At 42.6% G+C, this 22899-nt stretch overlaps 1 protein-coding gene across 2 annotated transcripts in view; it reads left to right on the plus strand.

Moving 5' to 3' along the window:
• Positions 1 to 10850: 10850 nt before the first annotated feature.
• The window catches only part of Unc5d (unc-5 netrin receptor D), a 530429-nt gene continuing 518380 nt past the window's right edge, over positions 10851 to 22899 (plus strand). Inside the window, exon 1 of one of the 2 annotated variants that reach the window (XM_032919094.1) lies at positions 10851 to 11245. In XM_032919094.1, the coding sequence (XP_032774985.1) occupies positions 11149 to 11245 (97 nt within the window). In that variant the 5' untranslated portion in view covers positions 10851 to 11148. The remainder of the gene's footprint in view (positions 11246 to 22899) is intronic. The other variant, XM_032919093.1, reaches the window with a different exon arrangement.

The raw sequence follows: 22899 nt of genomic DNA on the forward strand, positions 1-22899 counted from the left end.
TTGTTGCTTATAAACAATGTAACGTATGATAGTTTTATAGTAGTCTGGGCTAAGACACACATACATACACACACATGTTCACATACATATAGCTGTGTTTGGTCTATTCAAGATTTATTTCTTGTATACGTGTAGTGCTTTGATATATGTTACACACCTAAGTATTTGAATTTTGCTATTTTTAATCATTTATATCTTTCCTTAGTATTTTTGTGAAACTAACTAATTTAAAACAAATATGTGCTTTCCAGAAAACAATTCTTTTCTGGAAAGATGATGTGAATATAGCTGTTAATCTTGTCCCATTCAAACTTTAGACAACTCCTTTTATTTTTTTTTAATCCCTTTGAAAGGACACAGATCTCCAAGTGTCTGCATATTTAACTTTTGCATGTATTAGTGGTTTTATGGAGGAGACCACTACATACTATGATATATTCTTTTCAATAGTTGCATAATATTCCACAATATGAACAAAGCACAACTTATTTGAATACTCTTAGTTAAACTAGTAGTCAAATGAGATAGGAAAAATTTTATTCTTAAGTCACTAAGTCATTTTAATTGATCTTTATAGTCAGTGAATATCTTGCCATGTGTGATGGCCGACACCTTTAGTCCCAGAATTCAGGAGGTAGAGACGGGTGCATCCTTGTTAGTTTGAGCCCAGTCTGACTGGTCTACATAGTTAGATTCCAGATAGCAAGAGCCACATAATGAGATCCTGTCTCAAACAAACAAACAAACAAACAAACAAACAAACCAAAACAACAAGACAAACCAACTTCAGTGAAAATCTCATATAAATTTTATTGATCTCCTTGTGTTTAGGCTTATAAACTAAATTTATTAAGGTGTAGAGATAGTACACTATATAGACCAAAATTTTTGTACAAGTTTGTGAAGGCTACCACTTCCCTATATTATCTTTATTGGTGAATTCTATTTTATTATCAAGAGGAGAAGCATAAGATTGTAATGTAATTGTTTCACAGCTATAATTATAGAATGCTGTTTAATCACTTTCCATGTGTTTATTTTCTTGAGTGTTTTGATAATTAAAAATATTTTCATGAAATTACTTTTTAATAAACGTGCAGAGACATATCATTGTTCAAAAAAGCATCTTTATTAGATGAATTGTCAAAAATGCTTCACCTAAACACCGTTTGATAGGATATTTTTATGTAACTTCCAGGGGATTCATTGTATTAGGCATAATTTATGTATTGAAAACAAACCAGCATCGTACAGCAGAGAAGTTTCTCACGATCTGAACAGACCCAGAGAGTGATGACTCAAATCAAAACCTTATCTGCTGCTTTCCTTATTTACTGTCCCTTCTTCCTGACCAAAGGTCAGCTCTGTTTTCTCACCAAGGGTTACATTAGCTATTTTTACAAGTCCACGTATGTAGCCATACGTGGGACATGCAATTTTCATTGGACCAATCCTCATATTTATAAATACTAAATATATCCATTCTCCGGTGTCCTTCTTCCCTTTTTTATCTGTGCTTTTATGCAAGGCCACTCTGCCTTAACCACTCCCTAGAGTGTTCGCTGATTGGGAGTTTTTGACAGTCATTTGTCTTTTGTCTGTGTGGGACTCTCTATTTGCCATATGCTGGAGAAAGAAGTATATCTCTAAGCACATCACCCTCTTTGGATCACGCTCTTCCATTGTCTTATGGCCCTCATCATTTAATTGCCATGACGGCAGCACGCCTCTTTTTTGCCATTATTTTTGCTTTTGCGATTTTCTTAAAAATATTCTTCATTGTTCTTTTTCCCTCCCAACAGCTTTACTTGATGTCTTAGATGCCGTTTTCTTTTCTTTCCTGCTTTGTGTTTACAGAAGCTTTTGAATGTTCGTAATGAGTTCCATTGATTATGGAAGCATTTCAACCATCACGTCTTCGACAATGTCACATTTGTTCCTGGCTTTTTAACTTACGTTAAAATTCTAAACAGAGACCTCTCAAAGTGTAATGGGCTTCTTTTACTCTTATCTCCGTATCTTTCACTTTCTGCTTGCTTTTTCTCATGTAGCCATTCTGCCTATTTCTTAGGCATATCATTGTTCAAAAAAAGCATCTTTTTATTAAATGCATTGCCCAAAATTCTCCACCTAAACACCATTTGATATAATACTTTTACGTAACTTCCAAAGGATCCATATATCGGGTATAATTTATGTTGGATCTACCTTTCATGCTACTTTATCTGTCCATGGTCATCCTTGCCATTAAATCAACTCTTGGTTGCCACTATTATATTTTTATACCTTGAATCTAGACCTACGAAACTTTTGACTTTTTTTATTCTGTTGGAGCTTTTCCATAATTTGACGTAAGTCAATACATATGAATTATATTAATAATAATTTTGATTAATTTAATAAATAATATTAACCTCTTATGGGTGAAAAGTACTTTAACAATTTTTTCTTAAGTTTAGTTTGATAAATTTATATTTGTAGTTCTTTCGTGTAAGTACTCTGATGATGTCAGTCCATGGGCTTTAGACATCTATGTAGGCCAATGAAACGAAACCGTTGTCATCTATTTTTATGGTGACATGTACTTTGTAAAAAAAGAAAATAACTGGATGATTGTTGATCCTTTATAGTGTCATAGTACTGTGTTGTGTCCATATGTGATCTTTTGCTATGTATTGTATTCTGGTAGTTTGAGCACACTTTTAGTAGTACAAATACCTCAGCTTTAATAATAGACATTTCCCCACTTCTATTCTGTAAAATTTATTTCTCTAAAATTCTTTTTCTTTAGCTCTTTGGATGTGTTTCAGAGTATATTAATAATTTACTCTCAACGCTTCTTAGTTCTCCTACATGTGTGAAATTGTGCTTTCATTTTCCTGTATTCTGATCTCCTGATCACCATTAACCAGTTCTCTGTTTTCGTCAGTTCTAGGGCCCTGCGCTATGGCCTCAATGATCACATTAGTCCTTCTCAAGACTTCCACATTTTTCCTACTGCTCCTATTTGTTTCATTTTAGTTTGTTTAGTTTCAGTGTATTCATCTTTTAATGGATGTGGTTCCTCCTTATTTTAGAGCATTCCAAGTAAATCTCAAAGATCTGTTTTCTCCTGTGGTGTGAATTGACATTCAAATGCTGGCGTTTATTTTGATCTATTTTTAAGTATCATATTGAAGTGTCCTAGGATATTGATTCGTATGGTTATTTTGAGGTCTGCAGCTCCTTGAATATGCTCCCACCAGTGTTATCTCCATCCTTCTGTGTCTGTCTCCTCCATGCAGATTAGCAATTACCTCAGCCTAATACCAGGGCCCTAAGTGTAAACTAATCCTTGTGTGAGTTCTTCCGACTCCTTGCTGCTATACTGCTGCAGAAAGTGTGCTTGGATCTTAAAAGCATGTGCGATTACTTTCGCCTTCCAGTTACAAAGTGCTAACCTTCTGATGCTTGCTTCCCTAACTAGCAGGCTCTACTCTCAACTGGGATCACTCTACCCATAGCCTCTGCCTAGAGCCAGAGAAATGGCTTTGATACGCTGTCTGGTGCAGGGCCATTCATTCCCTGTGGCGTTTCCTGACTCAGACTCTCAACCTTCCACCAGCCTGAGTCCAGAGAGCGTATGTATTACCCACTATTTGGAAGTTGTTTGCATGATGATGCACAGAGCTGGGCATCTTGGTTTTGAGTCAGATAACCAATGTCGAATAGTTTTTTCTTTGTTCTCTATCATTCCTTAATGTTAAGAGTAGACGTCTCTATATGCTAAGGAGCAGAGTTAATACATTATGTTGGTCAGATGTCATATCACTATATGCAGAGTTTTAAAAGATACGTCCAAATATCTCAGTCCTTATGGTTTACACACACAAATGCACATACTAGTTGTCCACATGAAAAAAAAAATTCTCTCCAGACACTAATGACCACACCCTTGCAATGACCTATGTCACCTCTATTCTGGAGATTAAGAAGTCCTTATATCTGACAAGATGAGCAGAAAATGTGGTTGAATAAAATTGCAAATGAAAGTCTGTTAATTTTTATCTTCAGTAAAATGCTACTTAACATGTAAAGTAGATCTTTTCTCCTTTCCAAATGCTTGCCAGCCATTTACTAATGAATGCTTTTTAAATCCACTGCCTGAGCCTTAAAGACATAGGGAAGTATATTTTTTCCCACTATACCTAAGGAGAAATAGGAACAGGTACAGACTAGAGGGAATAAAAGTTAAAGCTTTACTTAAAAACTGGGAAAAGATTCTGTCTGTTAAGCTAGCATCTTCTATTTGCAAATCTTCTGTTATTAACCATGTAACAGACAGGTACTAAGTATCCTTTAAAGGGTCCATGGAGGATGTCTCTTCTCCAAGTCTCAGGCAGAAGAGAAAATGGAAAAAAAATTAAAGAAACACACACATATTTATATATTATATATTTATATAATATACATATACATATATGTGTGTGTCTGTGTATATGGAAAGGGCTGTGAATGAAACTATGCCTTTTATTTTACATTCCAAGGAACCTATTTATCCTTTCCAGATGACATTTTTAAAAGTGCATGTAGTAATTAAAGCAGTTTACATCTGATAATGATGACGATGATGGTACAGGCTACTCCTTAAATCTGTATAGACCACACTATTTTATTTTATATATTGTGCATTTTATTCCATTGTTCAGGCTTATTTTCCTATTATCTGTTTCTTATAATGCTCTTTTTATTTATTTTTGTTATTTTACCTTAAAAAAACATATATTCTCTTCTTTCTACAAATCTGATGTTCAACCCTCTCTTGCACACATCAATGCTTCAGCCCTTGGTCTAGAATAAGAACAGCTTTACTGCAAAGACACACACACTGGGCCTCTCCCTGTTCATATACTAGAATTGGGACCTGGAATCTTGCCTTTCTCCCGATGGCTTGCTTTGATTACTTGACTTAAGGTAATGATCCCTGGGTTACATGCTATTAATGAAGGGACAAGGACTTTGGAATGGGACATTGATCCTTGCTTCACATCTGTTGCCTGCATTTGCGTTTCAGAGCAGAACCTGCAGGATCATCTTCTCTCTGAGGGACCTTCATCCTTATACCTGGAGAAAACCGTGTGACTCTCAGAGCATTTGTCAAGTGGCTTAATGTTTAGCATTTCGTGTTCTGTTTAATTGTCTTTGATTTATTAATGAAAATGACGATAATTGATGATTTTTATTAATTATCTTCCCTGATTCCAACTATCCACCAGAGGACACGGTGTCAGTGAGCGGATCAAAAGAAGTGAGTGAACAAATAGATGATACCCCGAGGTAGGATGGTGAAGGAGCAGGGGGGAGAGAGAGAGAGAGAGAGAGAGAGAGAGAGAGAGAGAGGGGGGGGGAGAAGAGGGAGAGAGGAGAGAGAAGAGAGAGGGAGAGAGAAGAGAGGAGAGAGAGAAGGGGCAGGGAGAGAGAGAGGGAGAGAGAGAGAGAGGGGAGAGGGGAAGAGAGGAGAGAGGGGAGAGAGAGGGGGGAGAGAGGGGAGAGAGGGGAGAGGAGAGAGGAGAGAGAGGAGAGAGCAGAGAAAGAGGAGAGAGGAGAGAGAGAGAGAGAGAGAGAGAGAGAGAGAGAGACCCAATGTGAATACATCAAACACCTTTTCCAGCTTCCACGTAACAGTAAGAATCCTGCTCCTTTTCCTTCAAGTAAGGAATGGTATCAGGCTCCTCCTCCTGAGCTGCCACAAAGGCCACCAAGTGATGAGATGTGGAAATTGTTGCATTTCTCATACTAAAGGCCAAAGTCATATTGCTCAAAGGTTGCCTTTTCCTCTGACAGCAAAGGCTGCATCTGCTCTCGGCTAACCCATATTGTCTTTTCTAATCAAAGTTTATTATTATTCCGAAAGCACTAATGAATTAACTTTACTGTCACAGATTTGTGTGCTTATTATTATTTTTAAGTTCTTCTCATTCGTCGGTGTGTATGTCAGCTGCTGGAGCTGAATCTCTGGGAGGCTGGTGCTCAGGGAGGATTCCTAGGGTTCAAGTAGGAAGACACTTGCAGTGTCAGGGAAAGCCTGTTTAGTTAGAGTCTTATCTCCGTGCCCCGCTGCCCTTTTTAAACAAATGTATTGGATTTTCGCACTTTATTGCTGCTTCATAGCCCAATCTCTAAAACAGACCTCTCTAATTTTGTCTGTGAGAGAAAGCGTTTACTTAACAAACGACCCCATATTGCCTTTTACAGGGAAGGTTGTTAACCTGGATTATTGTACACAGACAGAACGTCCCATATGAACTGCTCACAGCTTTTAACACCCATTTCTTTCTCCTCTGTTTCCAGCACACTCATGGATCAGGTGCCCGGCTGAAACCATACAGGGCTGAAAAAAAAAATATGACAGCATACTCCTGGTAGGTTGCATGCGTTTCTGAAATGTGCCACTTGCTATTGAACACGACTGTCCCCGGGAAATGACTGGCATGCAGTATTCCCGGAGGAAATGTGTGAAATATCTCATTTAATTGTCTTGCCAAGTGCACGGGTTGAAGTTGCCAGCTGTTGCCCTTTTGTCTGGTTGATTTTTGGTCTCTCCACATCTATTAGCATAATTGTTCGATTAATAGAGACAATGGCTTTTATCACAAACATCCAGCAGAGCTAAAGATAGATATTAGCTGGATCTTCATAAACAGTGGGCAGGTTCAAGGGAGAAGAAGCTGCAATATTGCATCGCAAACATCGGGAGATAACTGGTCCTTGACCCGTGCCCAAGAGAAGAAAGTTATTTTAAGCCCCTAAAAAATTAATTTTAACATCCATTAAAACTCAAATTGACACTAAGCCCATAGATGAGGTAAACTCTAGCCCTTCTAGGACGCCTTCCAATGCTCTTTAGCCTCTCTCTTCTTTCCAGCTGTATCTGTGCTCTGTGCCTAAAGGTCTTGATCTCACTGGCTTCACCGAATTGCTTTTCTTGTGTGTCTGTATTAAATGAGCCACTGGCAGATCCTGAGAGAGGATAATCTGTTTTGGGCAGCCAAGACGTCACTTCTTTATTTGAATGCTTTCAGGTCAAAATTAATTTTTTTCTTTTTTAAATTACTGATGTTATTTTTTCAGTAATCTGCATTAAATTATTACCCCTATTCCCATCTTCATCAAGAATGAAGTCACCTCCATAAGGTTAATAATTTTTGTGGGTCTCCAAGAAGGAAGGCCACCTCCTTGGCAAGCTTTTCCATGTAAACATTCTCTCTTCTTTCTGCATTCCCTATTTCTACTTTATGCACTTTCCTTGGAGTTTTGCTACTTATACAAGCAGACTGGTTAATAACTCTTGCTAATGTCCCGAGAATAGCGTGTCAGCCCGACACAAACTTCATCAGTGAAGAAGGAACTTCAACTGAAGCATTTACTCCAATTTGTTGAAGTTGAAGAGGTCATGAATGGGACCAATGCTCTCATACAAGAGGCCTTCCCTTTCGCCTTTGACTCTGAGACGACAGGACATCATCAGGGAACGAATGGATTCTCAATACATACTGAGTCCATCATCACTTTAGTCTTGGCTTTTCTAACATCCGTGGCTGCGAGAAATAAGTTTATATTATTTAGAACCCAATCATTTTTCAGTAATTTGTTACAGCAGCCTAATTCTTCTAAGATGTACTGAGTTACAGTTAATATTATAGCTTGACTATAAGCAAAAATAATCTCTCCAGAACACAATGTGTTTCATAAACAATTATTTCAATTGCAGAAGACATAGCTTAATTTCCAGTGCAGTTGAGTAACTCGTATTCAAAATCATAATATGCCACAGCTAGAAATTGATGATTTTTTAACATGTAATTGGTTATAAAATTTAGTCAAATAACATCAGTTTTCAGTAGAGGAAACGGAAGGATCTGATTTGCCCTAAGTCTACCAGCTCTCGGCACTGTGAGGCTGAGGCCCTCTGTGACCAGATTCTCCGGCTAGTTCTCCTCCTCCTCCTCCTCCCTCCTCCTCCTCCCCCTCCTCTCCTCCTCCTCCTCCTTCTCCTCCTCCTCTTCCTCCTCCTCCTCATCTTCCTCCTCCTCCTCATCTTCCTCCTCCTCCTCTTCCCCCTCCTCCTCCCCTCCCTTCCTCTCCCTCCTCCTTCTTCCTCCTCCTCATCTTCCTCCTCCTCCTCCTCCTCCTCCTCTTCTTCTTCTTCTTCCTTCTTCTTCTTCTTCTTCTTCTTCTTCTTCTTCTTCTTCTTCTTCTTCTTCTTCTTCTTCTTCTTCTTCTTCTTCTTCTTTCCTCCTCCTCCTCCTCCTCCTCCTCCTCCTCCTCCTCCTCCTCCTCCTCCTTCTTCTTCTTCTTCTTCTTCTTCTTCTTCTTCTCAGATTCTCAGAAAGTGTGAGCATGTGGGGAGCATGTGGTGTGTGTGTGTGTGTGTGTGTGTGTGTGTGTGTGTGTGTGTGCACATGCAAGAGTGTGTTTGTGTTCAAGGATGTTTAAGGCATGCTTGTAGAAGCCAGAAAACACCTCTTGAGAAGAGGTGCTCTCCTTTCACTGCTGGATCCCTGGATCAATCTCAAGTGTCAAGCAGTTTTACCCATAATTCATTTCCCTAGTCCCAGTTCTCACATTTTATGCTGTTGCTGCTTGGACAGAGGACTAATCTTGAGTGACAACTGTTTTGGCCAAATAGGTGTGGTTCTAAACACAAATGAAACAGCTGTACATGTTTTAAAATAGCTGAAGTCATATACATGCAGGAAATTCACATGTACGGCATAATTAATATACAGTGTATAATATAGGGCATGCTACAGTTCAGGTAACACAGAATGTGCAACTTCTGCTCAGCCAATAATTAAATAAGCCTCGCTGACCAGACATGCCTGTGGCTTGCACTGTGAATTTAGAATTACACAAAATGAAACTTGTTCTTGATGTTCGGCAACCATTTACTTACACTGGCCTTGGGCCATTTTCTTCTAAAGTCAAATTCATTGTCCTTACCTTCTAATAGTGATAATATATCAGCTTTGCAGAGTCTTCTTTGAAAACACGTATTAAGACCCAGTCCTTGAGATTAGGATTTGTTTAAAGATAATTTTGTTTTTCTACCATTTCATTCATCATTTTTGCTACAATTATTAATGTCAAATTAGCTTATCTATTTTTCAGTCGCCCAAAATAAATTTTAATTTTTTCACCCTGTGGGGACCATAGTAAGAATTAATGATGGTCATAGTATCTTGAAAAATATAGCTATTTTTTTCTTTCTCTCTTTTTAAACAGAAATGCTCATTTGTAACAGGACTGCCACATAGTCCTGGGGCATACAGGAAGGCAGGCAATGAGTGAGTAGTTTCTGGGAGACAGGTGAAGCGTATTTGGTAGATTAATTCTCAATTCACCTTCTCAGAAGGAAAGGACAAAGCCCTCATTTACCAAGATTCTGAAGAAATTCCCAGGCAAGGCCCTGGCCAGGCCCCACATCAGTCTTAGCTTTGAAGTATCCATTCCCCAGAGTTTGGTTTTCTCCACCAGGACCCAAGCCTGTTATTGAGCTGCAAGAGCTTTGTAGGAAAAATCAGCTCTTTCCACTGACATGCACAAGCCTGGTGTCCTTAGAGAGGGATGTTCTACCTGTTTATCAGGTAATCAATCTTTGTCTTCCATCCCCTTTGTCTTTAGGAGAAAGTAAGTTAGTGCCATGACTTCATCCACGACAATCACTCTGCAGCAGGTAGCACTCTGACAAGATTTTTGTTGTTGTTGTTGTTGTCGTCGTCATCGTCGTCGTCGTCATCGTTGTGTGTGTGCACGCGCTTGCGTGCCATTACTAAACTTGGTAGTCATTGGGGAACCAGTTGCCAATGCTGTCTTTCAAGTCAAGCTTTCCTTCTCTATTGAGAAGGGAGGACCCAGATTTCTGACCAGTTGAGTCCAGGGGACATTTTGAGGGCTTCTGACAGAAAGCCATGGTTTGACTCTGGAGCCCTGCACAGGAAGCCAACTGTCTTGGGGACCGGGGTTGTTGCCTGTAGCCTGTAGCCTGCTCCAGAGGATGGGGTAAAGAGGCAACTTTAAGGCCCTTCCAAGATCAGTTAAAGATCAAGCCATCTAATAAAAGGGGACTGGGGAGGGGGTGGGGAAAAAGTGTTCTGTTTTGTTTCTTCTCTGAGGACTTGGAGCATGTCTCCTTTTGAACTTTCCGTTTACTTAGCTGAAAGGCAATTTCGAAGGCCTGGATTGAAATGAACAAAAACATAAGTGACCAGTTGTGAGGCAACTTTTGAGAACTTTGGAGATTCCGGAGTGGCAAGTATAACAAAGACAACAAAAAAGGGGGGAAATGAGGAGATTTTGCTTTCTTACAGCAAAACAAAGTAAAACTTGATCCCATACATTCCCCACGCATCCTGAACTTATTTCCCCTTCTTTTTCACATATGCACCGTGGAAGTTTATCATTCTCCCCCGCCCCTCTTCCCTCCCCCCAAGTCCTCCACCGGACTGCTAGTAAACAGTGGAAGAACATCTAGAGTCAAAGTTGAGCGAAACCGTGAATTCCTGGATGCCGCTGCTGTCTCACTCAAAGTTAGCAAGCCAGACGCCCACATTCTGCCGCTGGGCGCTCGCCTCCAAGAGGCCGGGCTGCTCCGCACAGCTTGCGATCGCGCGTCCCCGCCTCCGGCGGCCGGGCTCGGGCGCGCTGCCTTCTCGCACGCGCGGGGCCTCTGCAGCGGGGAGGCGGCGCCCGCACGTGCGGCGGCTGCGGACTCACCTGCGCCTCCCGTGCCCAGCCCCGCCCATCGCTCCGCCCCGGCGTGACTCATTGGCTGTCGCTCCGAGGGGCGGAGCAGAGGAGGCCCCGGGGCTCATTAGCGATGCGGTCTCCCAGCTCAGCTCCGTAGTCCGGGACCGGGAGCGGAGCTGGGGCTGCGGGCCGCTCGGCGGGGACGGCGGGCGGCGCCGCAGGAGACGATGGGGACGCGCGCTGCGTCCCGCTGCCCATCTGATATCCCTGTTCCGCTGCTGTAGGGAGCGGCGGTGGAGAAAAGAGACTCGCCACAGACCACCACTCCCGGGGAAACCTACTGCTGTTGGCTCCCTGCCGTCGTTCCTCGCGGACTTCCAGGGCGTGGAAGAGGAGCGAATCCTGAGAGGAGCTTGGAGCATGGGGACAGGGGCTGCAGACGGCAGCCGCGGGGCGCGCTGGTGGCTCCCATGGCTTGGACTCTGTTTCTGGGCGGCGGGGGCTGCGGCTGCCCGAGGTAAGCGCTGGGTGGACAGCGGTGCGCGGGGGAGCGGACAGAGGAGGAGCGGGACTCTCACCTTTGGCATGGGCTTCCCAAGTTGTGCTTGCTTCTCTCCGCGCGCGGAGCCCGACTCGGTGGGAACCGTGTAGAGGAGCTCCAGGGGACCACTGCCTTTCAACCCAAGTTTGCCATCTGCAGTAATCCTACAGGTTGCTCTGACCGGGGCCCCTACCCTTGAGTCTCTGCACCCTCTGGGATTTTTTCAACACGCCCCCCCCCCGCGCCCCTCAATTGTTGCAGACTAGATAACTCGTCTTCATTACACCCTCTCTCGCCTTGGTCCCCTCCACTTTTCCTTCTTGGGCGAGATCGTCCCTGGGTAGGCGCCCACGATGATTTTCGAGAGTACACAGGGAAAGAGAAATGCCAGTGGGTTCCAATAGAGACTGCGCTTTTTTTTCCCTTCAGGGGAAGCATCCAAGCTGGTCACTTCGCTCTGCACCAAGCCCCTCGGGCGACCCTAGCCCTGGCCGTAAGCCAGCACTGGCTTTGCTTTACAGAAGCTGTGAGGATGCAGGAGCTCTGGGGAGCTGTGTGAACCCTGGGCTTTAACTGCGCCTGCAGTGCCCAGCCGGATAAGCAGTTGGCCGGAGGCTGCACTCTCGGCGCATCCTCTCCCTACCGAGTGCTTATTCCAGCTTAGAAGCGCGGGCCCTACTGAGCAGCAGGGAAATCTCTGTTTCTAATAAGCTCAGACTCCACTCCTCCCCCCCCCCATTTTTTTTTTCTGGATCCGCTGCACTCCAGCAGAGCATCAACTTAAAGATAAACCACACGGACCTGTTTTGAAGCTGATCACAGGCAGTTCCAGACAGCCCCGGTGCCGGTGGCTACCTTTGAAATAATCCAGAAGCTTCTCCTACACTGCCCTTCTTTACCTTTCTTCTTCGCTGCTTGCCATCCAGCGGGCTTAGACTATGTAATTGCGTTAAATAATTCACCCAACGCTTGCTTAGCAAGAGGTGGCACCGGGCTAACCACCTCTCCTGTTCTGTCTCTTGAATGTTATCACTAGTGAGGCCTTTGGAACGGTTGACAAAGATGCCAAGAACCGGTATAATCTCATTTTTTATAGAAGCTAATGGTGTTAGGAGCCGCGATACCGCCTGGAAAGAGGAATTAAAAGGGTGGATAGGGGTTGTCGGCGGTGTGATCCTATTCTGTCCCTATTCTTGCATTTCATTTCCTGAACTTTTTTTTTCTTTTTATAATAGAGCAGGCTTTCAAAAACTAAGGAAAGGCTTTAAATGAGAGTGATTGTTAGAGTAAGGCGTGTTTCCTTCTCTTGCTGGAAGAGCATGGGCTTCAGCCATTTAATTTACTACGGGTACTGGAGACTGCCTGCCTAACCTCTCAGGCAACTCTGAGTGTCTTCTATACTGTTGGGGTGGGGGTGGGGGAGGAGGGGCCTTTGCCCCTCTCTTCCTCCTACACGAGGTCCGAAATGCCTTAGTTTGTACTTTCTAGTCACAGCGTAGGATAGCTCATGGTGACTGACTCCAGGTACTGACCCTTGGAATTTGGTTTACGGAGTTGTCTTTAAGCCAGCTCCCAACAAGAGGTGGGAACATGCCAGCAGCAGCCTTTTGGATGGAGTTTTGCTGGCTGTGAAATGAAGGCTAGCACCTCTTGTCTGCAAGCTGTTCTGTAAAGGTCTCCTGGAAAACACACTGTACACTCGGCAGGCTTATTTACAACAAATGTCTTGCACAGATCAGAGAAATGCCGGAGACACATGGAGCAGTAAATCTGAGTAGTGCTTCCCTTGCCTGCTTTTCCTTTCACCTTTAGCATCTTTGGGAGATGCTTCAAGAAATGAGCAGTAAACCAGGCTACGAAACCAGTGAATTCTCTCGCCCCTGATTCGGGCAGGTGAGCACAGTAGAAGTTTCCAAATCAAAGATTTTTTTTTTCCTGTATTAAGTTCTCTCATTTAGGCAAGGTATGGTGCATTAAGCCCAGGATACTGTGGACTTGTGTAGCATCCTTGTGTCGTAGTCTCACTGTGCTGTGTATGGTTGGTCGGTTTTACAGGTAATTTCTGTATTTGCAAGTTAAATAGTTTATATTTTGAAAACCTTTTCCTTTTGTGGTGCTGGGGGGGTTAGGGGGGTGTCGGACTCAGTGTCTGGCATACGCCGGGCAAGTACTCTCTCCATGACACATAACTGTAGCTCATCAAAGGTTTCTCTTGTGGATTTGATCCAAGATGCCATCACTTAGTCACCGAGCTATAGAATAGAATAGAATCACGCTATTTGCTCTGGTGGTATAGTATTGTGAGACCAGCAGCACTGTCCTCACAGTGTTTCACCATGCTTCCATTTCAGCGATGGTGGTACCGTCTTCTTTCTCTCTCTAACTTTTCTCTGCTTCAATAGCTGATATAGAGACCTCTAGCAATCTGAGCATAATCTTCAATGATTGGTTTCAGATATACTCAGTGAGGAATACACTTGGGACAAGGCTCTGCCGGAAGGAAGTAGCCCTGACACAGGGGGTCCTTCTGTTCTCCCCCTTACTCAGCAAAGCGTATGCTTTCAGAGAACAAGGTTTATTCCTGCTGGTAAAGTATAAGGGTAGCACTCTGATGCCATCATCATGGTATCACTTTACACCTTAGACTAAGGCTGTTTAAAAGTTACTTGTGACCTGCCAAGTGTTAATAGACTCCACATCCTGTCATACTGATTTGTTTTATTCTTAGAAGGGTGTGCAGCCGATGGAGTTGTGCTTTGCACTAGATACTGTGCAGAAGAGATCATGTCATTAAGCTGGCTAGATGATGGCATATGCCCCTGATAACTAGAGGGGTACACCCACCGATAGCACACACTTAAGTTATGGGAGCTGAGGGGCATATGACTTACATGTGTCACCTCCATCAACCCATGTCTTATAGAGGTTGTCACTTTCATAATGTTATTTGAAAGTGCTTCCTGTGATTCAAAGGTACAATGTGATCTTAAGACTGAAGGTAAAGAAACTCCTCTCTCCCAACCCTCCCAACTTCCTGCCAGGCCCTTTCTGATTCACAGGTTGGGACCTTCTCTTCCTGCTCAAGAGAGCTTTTCAAGCATCTCACTTCTTCGGAGGACATTAAATGCTTGACTTGCTTGAGGAGAGGAGTGAAGGCCCCCTGAGCTCTTCATATTCTTTCTCACTTTGTGAGTGACCCATGTATGAGTTTCCCTTTTGAGGTAATGCTTTGAAGTGTTAGGAGGCCCAACAAGTGCCCAGGCTTCTCCCTGGGGGCTCTTGAGACTGACAGAGTCTGTCAGGAGGATCTAGACCAGCATTGCTAGGAAATGAAAGGTTTATTTTGCTTCTCTTTCCTAGGTGACTTGTAAACTTGTGTGTGTGTGTGTGTGTGTGTGTGTGTGTGTGTGTGTGTGTGTGTGTGTGTATTTATCCCCTGAATATCTTACCTGTCTTAGAACATTGCCAACATGGACTTTTATGAAGGAATCTGTTTCTTGGGACATAAAAGCTATTTGATATCAGTCTCTACTGCTGTTTTGTTTGGTTTTTTAAACATTTCAAGTATAGACACAAGCCACATGTATGAAAACTGAGTCCAAGCATTGCCCCTCTAGGGAGGCAGTAGAAGTATGAGGTGCCCTCTTATCGAAAGGCTCAAGTGTGTGTCCTCCTTATGATTATACGTTTGCCATCAATCCTGATTGTCTTTGCCCCAGGCAGTGCCTGCTGAGTGACCCTGTCCCTGTCATTGTCATCTGCCTCTGCCTTTTCTGATGCTGTCATAGCCTAACTGTAAAACAGAACAAAGACAGTCTCTTCCAGTCCACCCTAAGTCACATGGGTCACGTAAAAGCCCACGTGCTCGCTTTTTGTTTTCTGTGTGTATGTCAGTGTTCGTGCATATGGAGACCAGAGGTTGACATGTGTAAACCTTTAATCACTCTCTATCTTACCATTTTTAAATTACATTTATTTATTCATACCCATGAGAGAGGGAGGTAGGGAGGGAGAGTGAGAGAGAGACAGAGACAGAGAGAAACAGAGTGAGCGAGAGAGACAGAAGAGAGACAGCCAGAGTGAGAGAGCTAGAGAGACAGAAAGAGAAAGAGAGAGAGAAACAGAGACAGAGACAGAGAGAAACAGAGTGAGAGAGCAAGAGCAAGAGAGAGAGAGAGAGAGAGAGCCAGAGTGAGAGAGCCAGAGTGAGAGACAGAGACAGACACAGACAGATAGACAGACTGAAAGACACAGAGAGAGAGAGACAGAGACAGACACAGAGGCAGACACAGACAGATAGACAGACATACTGAAAGACAGAGAGAGAGAGAGCGCCAGAGAGACAGAGACAGACAGATAGACAGACAGACAGAAAGACACACACAGAGAGAGAGACAGAGACAGACAGAGAGAAAGACACACACACACAGAGGGGAGAGAGAGAGAGACAGAGAGACAGAGAGACAGAGAGACAGAGACAGACAGATAGAAAGACAGACACACACACAGAGGGAGAAAGAGACAGAGAGACAGAGACAGAGACAGACAGACAGACAGACAGAAAGACACACACAGAGAGAGACAGAGAGACAGAGAGACAGAGACAGACAGAAAGACACAGAGAGAGAGACAGGGAGACAGAGAGAGAGAGAGAGAGAGAGAGAGAGGGAGAGAGAGAGAGAGAGAGAGAGAGAGAGAGAGAGAGAGAGAGAGAGAGAGAGAGAGCACGAGCAGCATGTGTTTACCATGGTGTCCGTGAAGGGGTCAGAGGTTACCGGCTGAGACTCCTTGCTGGCTCACTTACGTCACAGGCTCTCACTGAACCTGGAGCTCATTAACTGGCCAGGATGGCTGTCCACAAGCACCAGGGATGCCCTGTCTCTGCCTCTCCAGTTCTAGGGCTACAGACTGCCCCACTTTGGGTTCGCCGCTTCTAAGTGGGTGCTGAGGATCCATGCTCAGCGAGCCACCTCTACCCTTTCTACGGTGTTGGCCTGAGAACAGTCATTTCTACTCTCTATGCTGGTCATTCTTTAAAAGAAGGCTTTCAGAAAAATTAATTAAGGGATTTATTTACTTTATCTTCTGACAGAAGCTTCCCCTCGCTCTTCTCCCTCAAGTTCTTCCCCTCCCCCTTCCCCTCCATCCTGTCCTCCCCCTCATGGATATCAACCAGCCTTGGCCTTTCAAGTTGCAGTAGAACCAGGCTCATCTTCTTTTATTGAGGCTAGGGAAGGAAGCCTGGGTAGGGGAAAGGGATCCAAAGGCAGGCAATGAAGTCAGAGGCAGCACCTTCCACCACTGTAGGAGTCCCACATGAGAAGGCATTTTAAGATATTAGATATGCAATAACTTCAATATTATTCAGTGCATACCACAATTGTTCTGAATGCGTTGTTCATATCAGTTCATTTATTTCTTAAAGTGACTCACTGTGGCATTATTTCTAAGCTAGGAAAGGGGACCTCAGGGGGGATTCAATAAAACCCCAAGACCATGGAGGAGTTAGGATAGGCTAGATCTTAAACCGAGTCAGTCCGGCTTCAGAGCTCACAACATACAGTGTGGCTAAAGCTGTGACGAAAATAAAAGTGGTCTCTTGCGTTGTATTGGTAAAAGCCCTAAAATGATATCTTCCTAAGTATCCAGAATCGTAGAGGAATTTGAAGTGGCTTAAATATATCTGTGAATATATTCAGATAAATCTAAGAGATTTGCGTTGCCTGAAAACAACATCCACAACAGCATTTAGCGTAGTGTACTCTGGGATAGGAATCACGCTTAAAACGCTGAATACCAGTTTCTGATAGCTCGCCTTTTTTTTTTCCCCCTCGCAGTCTTGAGTGTCAACAGAAAATATTACTCTGATTGAATACACCATCCATGGAATGGCAGCTCCCAAAAGACTATTTGTTGCATGTCTTGTATTTTTAGCCTCGTTTGCCGGGGAAAATGTGGAGCATGAGATTTGAGAATAGATTGTTAACATGAGAGGCTGCTGTTTCTGCTGTTTTGGGTACTCCTGCTGCTGCTGCTTTTGCAAGGCAGATGGCTAGATTCATTTATAGAAAATAGATATTCGTTCTATTTTGCATTTCCACTTCGAAAGGAACTTTTAATTGTTTGTACCACATTGCATCGTATGGCTTCACTGTGCACATGCACACACACACACAGGCTGCACGGAGATAATTTTCCGAATTAGGCAGATGTTAATAGATTCCGTTTGGGTGGTTCTCTTCGAACTGCGCTGCTGCTGACTCTGTTCTGGCTTGAGAATTCTGTTTTAGAATGGGGTATGCCTATGGGGTTGCGTGTATGAAGACTTCTCAGCTCAGTTCACTGCTGCTATCCGCCTTGCTCTCTCTACAGGGAGACCTAGAACTTAGAGATAGAAGTATGTGGGTTGTTTTTATGGGGCTGATGTGGGAGCCTAAAAGAAGGGTGAGTATCTCTCCCGAGGCATACTTGGGAACGTTTTGATTTAGGAATTCTTCAGAGTTTGGACTTTTACTTACATATAAATAAAATATGTTGGTCAGGGACCCAAGTTTAACCAAAGTTGATTTATGTTTTACATACAGCCTATCAGGCAGCCTGAAGGTAATCTTACACATCCTTTTTAATATAGCTGGGTCGTCACTAGACTCATGTGGCCAAGTTTGAAATTTTGCAGTTGTAGCATAAGGTAGGTGGTCCTAAACTTCTGGTGTTGGAGTTTTGTAGATTTCGAATTTTAGAGCACAGATGATCAAACTTGTGTTTTGTCTCTCAAACCCCACATAAAATATTTCCTAATATTGACCCTAATAGGATATTCTATCAAGGTCTATCTTGTTATTTAATGTTTTTTTATGATTTAGTGTGTGTGTGTTTGTGTGTGTGAGCATGTGCATGTATGTGTGTGTCTGTGTGTGTGTATGTGTGTGTGTTTGTGTATGTATGTGTGTGTTTGTGTGTTAGTGTTTCTGTCTGTGTGTGTATGCATGCAACACTGTAAATGTAGAACATAGGACAAGATTCTGGTCGTTTGTCTCCTTTCTCCTTGAAACAGGTTGAGCCCAGGTCACGAAGCATAAACTTATCCCTTGTCCATCTTGCAGGCCCATGGTGTATTTTTATTCCCAGCTTCTGTCATGGCTTCATGAATAAGGACACCAAGTATAAACCTGTCTTTCAAAGCCAAGCATATATAAACCATCACAAGTTCTGTGGCAAAAGTTGGGTTTGCAGAATTGGTTAGTCAATAATACAAACCAATCTGTCCATGCCCACTGGAAAAATAGTATATTTCCTAATGTGTTGATGATGGGCAATTAGTTGAACAACTGATACAGAACAGATGGATATGGAGGGCCAACCGTATTGGTTTTTATGGCCTCAGATTCTGTTTTATAAGCTGAGAGACCTTTGCATAGTTATCACATGACTTCAACACCATATCCTAAGCATAGCGGGGATCACGTGGGAAACTATTATGTTGATGTCTAGGAACTAAGGTCGAACTTTGTAGATGTTGTGCTTTCAGCTGAATTGAATGCTGTGGTTTCTCAGCCAGGAAAGTCAGAAAAAGTAGCATCCATTTTAGAGAATCCAGAAGGTAGGTTGTCGGCAGGCATAGCAAGACCCAGCGGCCCAACTGAAGAAATGATGGCCAACTTAAGCACCCAACCAACAGGAGGAGAGCTATGTCCCTGTAACATCCTTTACACATTTTGCGAACACACTAAAGACAAATTAACTGGCTAAGTATTGGATACAGTTTATCTCTAAATAAATTGGTGGTAACATCTTAGAGTTGCTTGGAGTTTTAGTGGCTTCTGCTAGGGCAATAGTTACTGCAAAGTTATTCTTTTTATTTAATTCAATAAATCTGCTGGAGAGGGAGAAGAGCGTTGGTCATGGGTTATGAAAGCCAGAGGGTGATGTTTGGAGCTCACCAATCAGTGCTGTTCAAATGGGAATGTTCATCTGAATAACAGCGGATTTCTCTGAAGGAATTCGCTGAGGAGGGGGCTGTGGGTCAGCATTTCCAGTCTATCCACAAGCACTAGATGGTGAGCCCTGTAGACGCTGAATTGTTTTTCCTTTGCAGGCTGGTATGAAGTAGGTTTCAGTACAAGACACAAAAATAGTCCAGCAGGAGGGTAGAGAAACACAGATGTCAGTGTTTATCGGACAGACGTACAACCACTTATAAACTAATAGACTATTCACGGCCCTATTCTACACCTTGGCTTTTATTTTGAAATATTAGTGGTCTTAGGTCTGAATCTCATTAATCTTTTGTAATGAAGAGGAAATTGACATCCCCAGAATTAGAACAGTTTTCCTAGTGCCAGGCTTCGCTAAGAAGCTTTCCTGGCCCTCTTCAGCGATCCTTCAATTTATTGTGTTCACTTGACTAAATTCCCCATACTTCAGAGTGATCTAAAATTCCGGGTAATTAGAGAAGAGATAGAAGAAAAACAGGTTTTTTTTTTTTTTCTTTTTAAATCCAGCCATGTCCACCTGGGTTACTGATGTCTGCATAGTGTCATGTTACTGTTGTTACAATGTGATGCTGGTCCAAGGGCTTGGGCCCATGTGCCCCTGCTCTGCTCCTGTCTGACATTGCTCAGTGTTACTGCCTGTCATCTGGCAGTGAACTGTCCCATAGCACAGTAGTCTGTCTCACTGTAACCTCCTTGTGCTAAGGTATAAATAATACTGGGGTAAAATTTCTAAGCTCTACTCAGCCTTGTTCTGAAACCCGTAGGAAACTTTGCTTGCAGAGTAATAATGAAATACCTATATTGCTTCTAAGGTCTTTAGCCCCACAATGTAATTTGAATTCTTAGAGTTGAAGAAAGGTAATTTAATGTAATGCGTGACATCATGAATGCCTCTTTCGAATTATAATTTCACTTATATAGGATTTGAAATTCTTAATTGGATTAACAGGTAGTTGTGATATACATCCATGGAATGAGGTGACATTTCAGTATATTTACCCATCAAATCGGGGCAATTAGCATTTTCATCCTTTTCAATTCTTTGTTTTTGGAACCTTCAAGTTTTTATCCTCCTGCTCTTCAGCAAATGTATAATGGGTTGTTATAAAGTATAGTCACTTAATGTGATTAGAATTTTACAACATCTTTCTTCTGTGTTCTGAAACATGCTTTACAGGAATTCCATAGTGTGGTCATTTTTATGTTCCCCTCTACCTTAGCACTGAACAAATGTCACCATCATGATGACCACCACTGCCACCATCATCACCACCATCACCACTGCCACAATCACCATCACTATCACCATCATCACCATCACTACTGCCACCACCACTCCTGTCACAGGTTGACTATCAGCACTAGGACAAGAATTTGGGTTTTCCAGTGGTGTCAGAGCTTTCTAAGCTACATTATCATGTAATTCTATCTTATTACCAAATAGGCTAATTGGACTAAACTTGGACAATAGAGTCCTTCTGCTCCTGTTTATATTAATAGATGTGTGTGTGTGTGTGTGTGTGTGTGTGTGTGTGTGTGGTGTGTGTGTGTGTGTGTGTGTGTGTGTGTGTGGTGTGTGTGGTGTGTGTGTGGTATGTGGTGTGTGTGTGTGTGTGTGTGTGGTGGTGAGGTGTGTGTGTGTGTGTGTGTGTGGGTGTGGTATGTGGTGTGTGTGTGTGTGTGTGTGTGTGTATGGTATGTGTGTTGGGGGCATGAATGTGGAGAGAGAATGAAAATGAAATGAATGTATACCTTCCAGATGCATACCCTACAATCCCAGTGTATGGTAGGGAAAAAGAACAGTAAGAATGTGTCAGGTGATTGGGAGAGTAAGAAGTGTCTGTATTAAACACTGTATGGCACACTGTAGTATGGAGTGATTGGTAGGACCTTGCTTAGGAACATCACAAGCTTAAATTTCGGAAGAATTGGGCCTGGGGATATGGACCAGTGGTGTAGTGCTTCAGACCAAAGCCCTCAGTTCCATTCCCAGCACACATGCATGTCTGTGAGCATGCACACACACACATGCACACATACACACACACAGAGTCACACACATACACACAGTCACACACATAGACACACACATACACAGATACACACACAGACACACATACACATACATACACACACATAGACACACACATACACATACATGCACAGACACACACGTACACCCATACACACATACACAGACAACATACACACATATACACACAGACACACACACAAACACACACACACACACATAGATACACACATGCACAGACACTCACAGAGACACACGGACACATACACATACACACATACACACACACTCACACACAGAAGCACATATTGTACACACCCTTGCCTACTCTTACACATACACAACTACATGCACACACATATACAGAATATTCAGAATTTAAATAAATTCCTCAGTTTTATTAGCTTGACCTAGTCTTTATTTTTAATTTTGAGTGTGCCTCCCTTCACCCCCACTGCATTGTGTCAACTAATGATGTCAAAAATCTCCTACCTTTTATTTGGAAGGAATTCTCTGGCACAGTGTAATTTGATTACATTAATAGTTCCAATAATATTTCCCATGAATGTCTTTAATAAATAATTAACCTATCTTTAGGAAGATAAGGAAGAATATACATTTTTCCAAAGTAAATTTCCATTCTGGAGAAATAAGAGGTTTGCACTGCAAGCCTCTTTGGGGGGGCCCTGTACAGCACCTGTAAAGCAGATCTATTTGTTGTCTGCATAGCAGACCTTACAGCTCCCATCAGAAGTCAGAAGACTTTTCTGAAGCTCGTATCTGGACTTTTCCAAAGTTGTTTCCCTTAAAAAAAGCAATCAGAAGGTTCACAGATTCTGTGGGTGTGAGGTGTGTGGGTGGGATACAAGCGCTTGGGGTTTGCTTTAAAGAAACATGTCGACTTAAAGATTTGTCATTAATTTTTTTTTAACTTGGAAGCAAAAAATAAATCCACCTGATGTTTTCTGAAGCTTAGCAGTTAGCTTGAGATGCACGTCGGCCTCTGGATGTCAGTGTGAGAAGACAAGTGTACCGTATTGCATGTATCAGAGGAGACTGTTGTCTAGTTATTAAAAATTGTCAGGGTAGGAAGTGCCGTAATATGTGGTTATCTCTCTGTGTGTTATACATTAGTGGACTATCACATATCATCATTATTCCAAATGCATATCATTAAAGTTCTGTGCCATTAGTTTCAATGGCATTAATATCACCTCAGCTTGAGACATGGTCACATTTTTGACCTGAAAGTCAGTGTCTACATGATGGAACTCTCAATTTTACATCTTGCCCTCACCTTCAGTGTGTGTGTGTGTGTGTGTGTGTGTGTGTGTGTGTACCTATTTACTATTTTGAAAGCTGAAGCTTCCTTCCTTTTGTTCTAATATGGCAGACTGGAAGGTCAAAACTATAGGTACCTAGTACAGTTTGAAAATAAAATATTCTTCCCAAAGGCTCATATGCCTGATTTTGAATCATGTCTTCAGAGGTATTGTCTGAAGTGATTGGAACATGAGGGCTTTGACCTAATAAATGAACTAATGGACTGGTGTACTCAAAATTGATAGGCTCAGGGGAGGAATTGGACAGTGTGTAAAGTGTAT

The sequence above is a fragment of the Rattus rattus genome, chromosome 13, assembly GCF_011064425.1.
Source record: "Rattus rattus isolate New Zealand chromosome 13, Rrattus_CSIRO_v1, whole genome shotgun sequence".
NCBI lineage: Eukaryota > Metazoa > Chordata > Mammalia > Rodentia > Muridae > Rattus > Rattus rattus.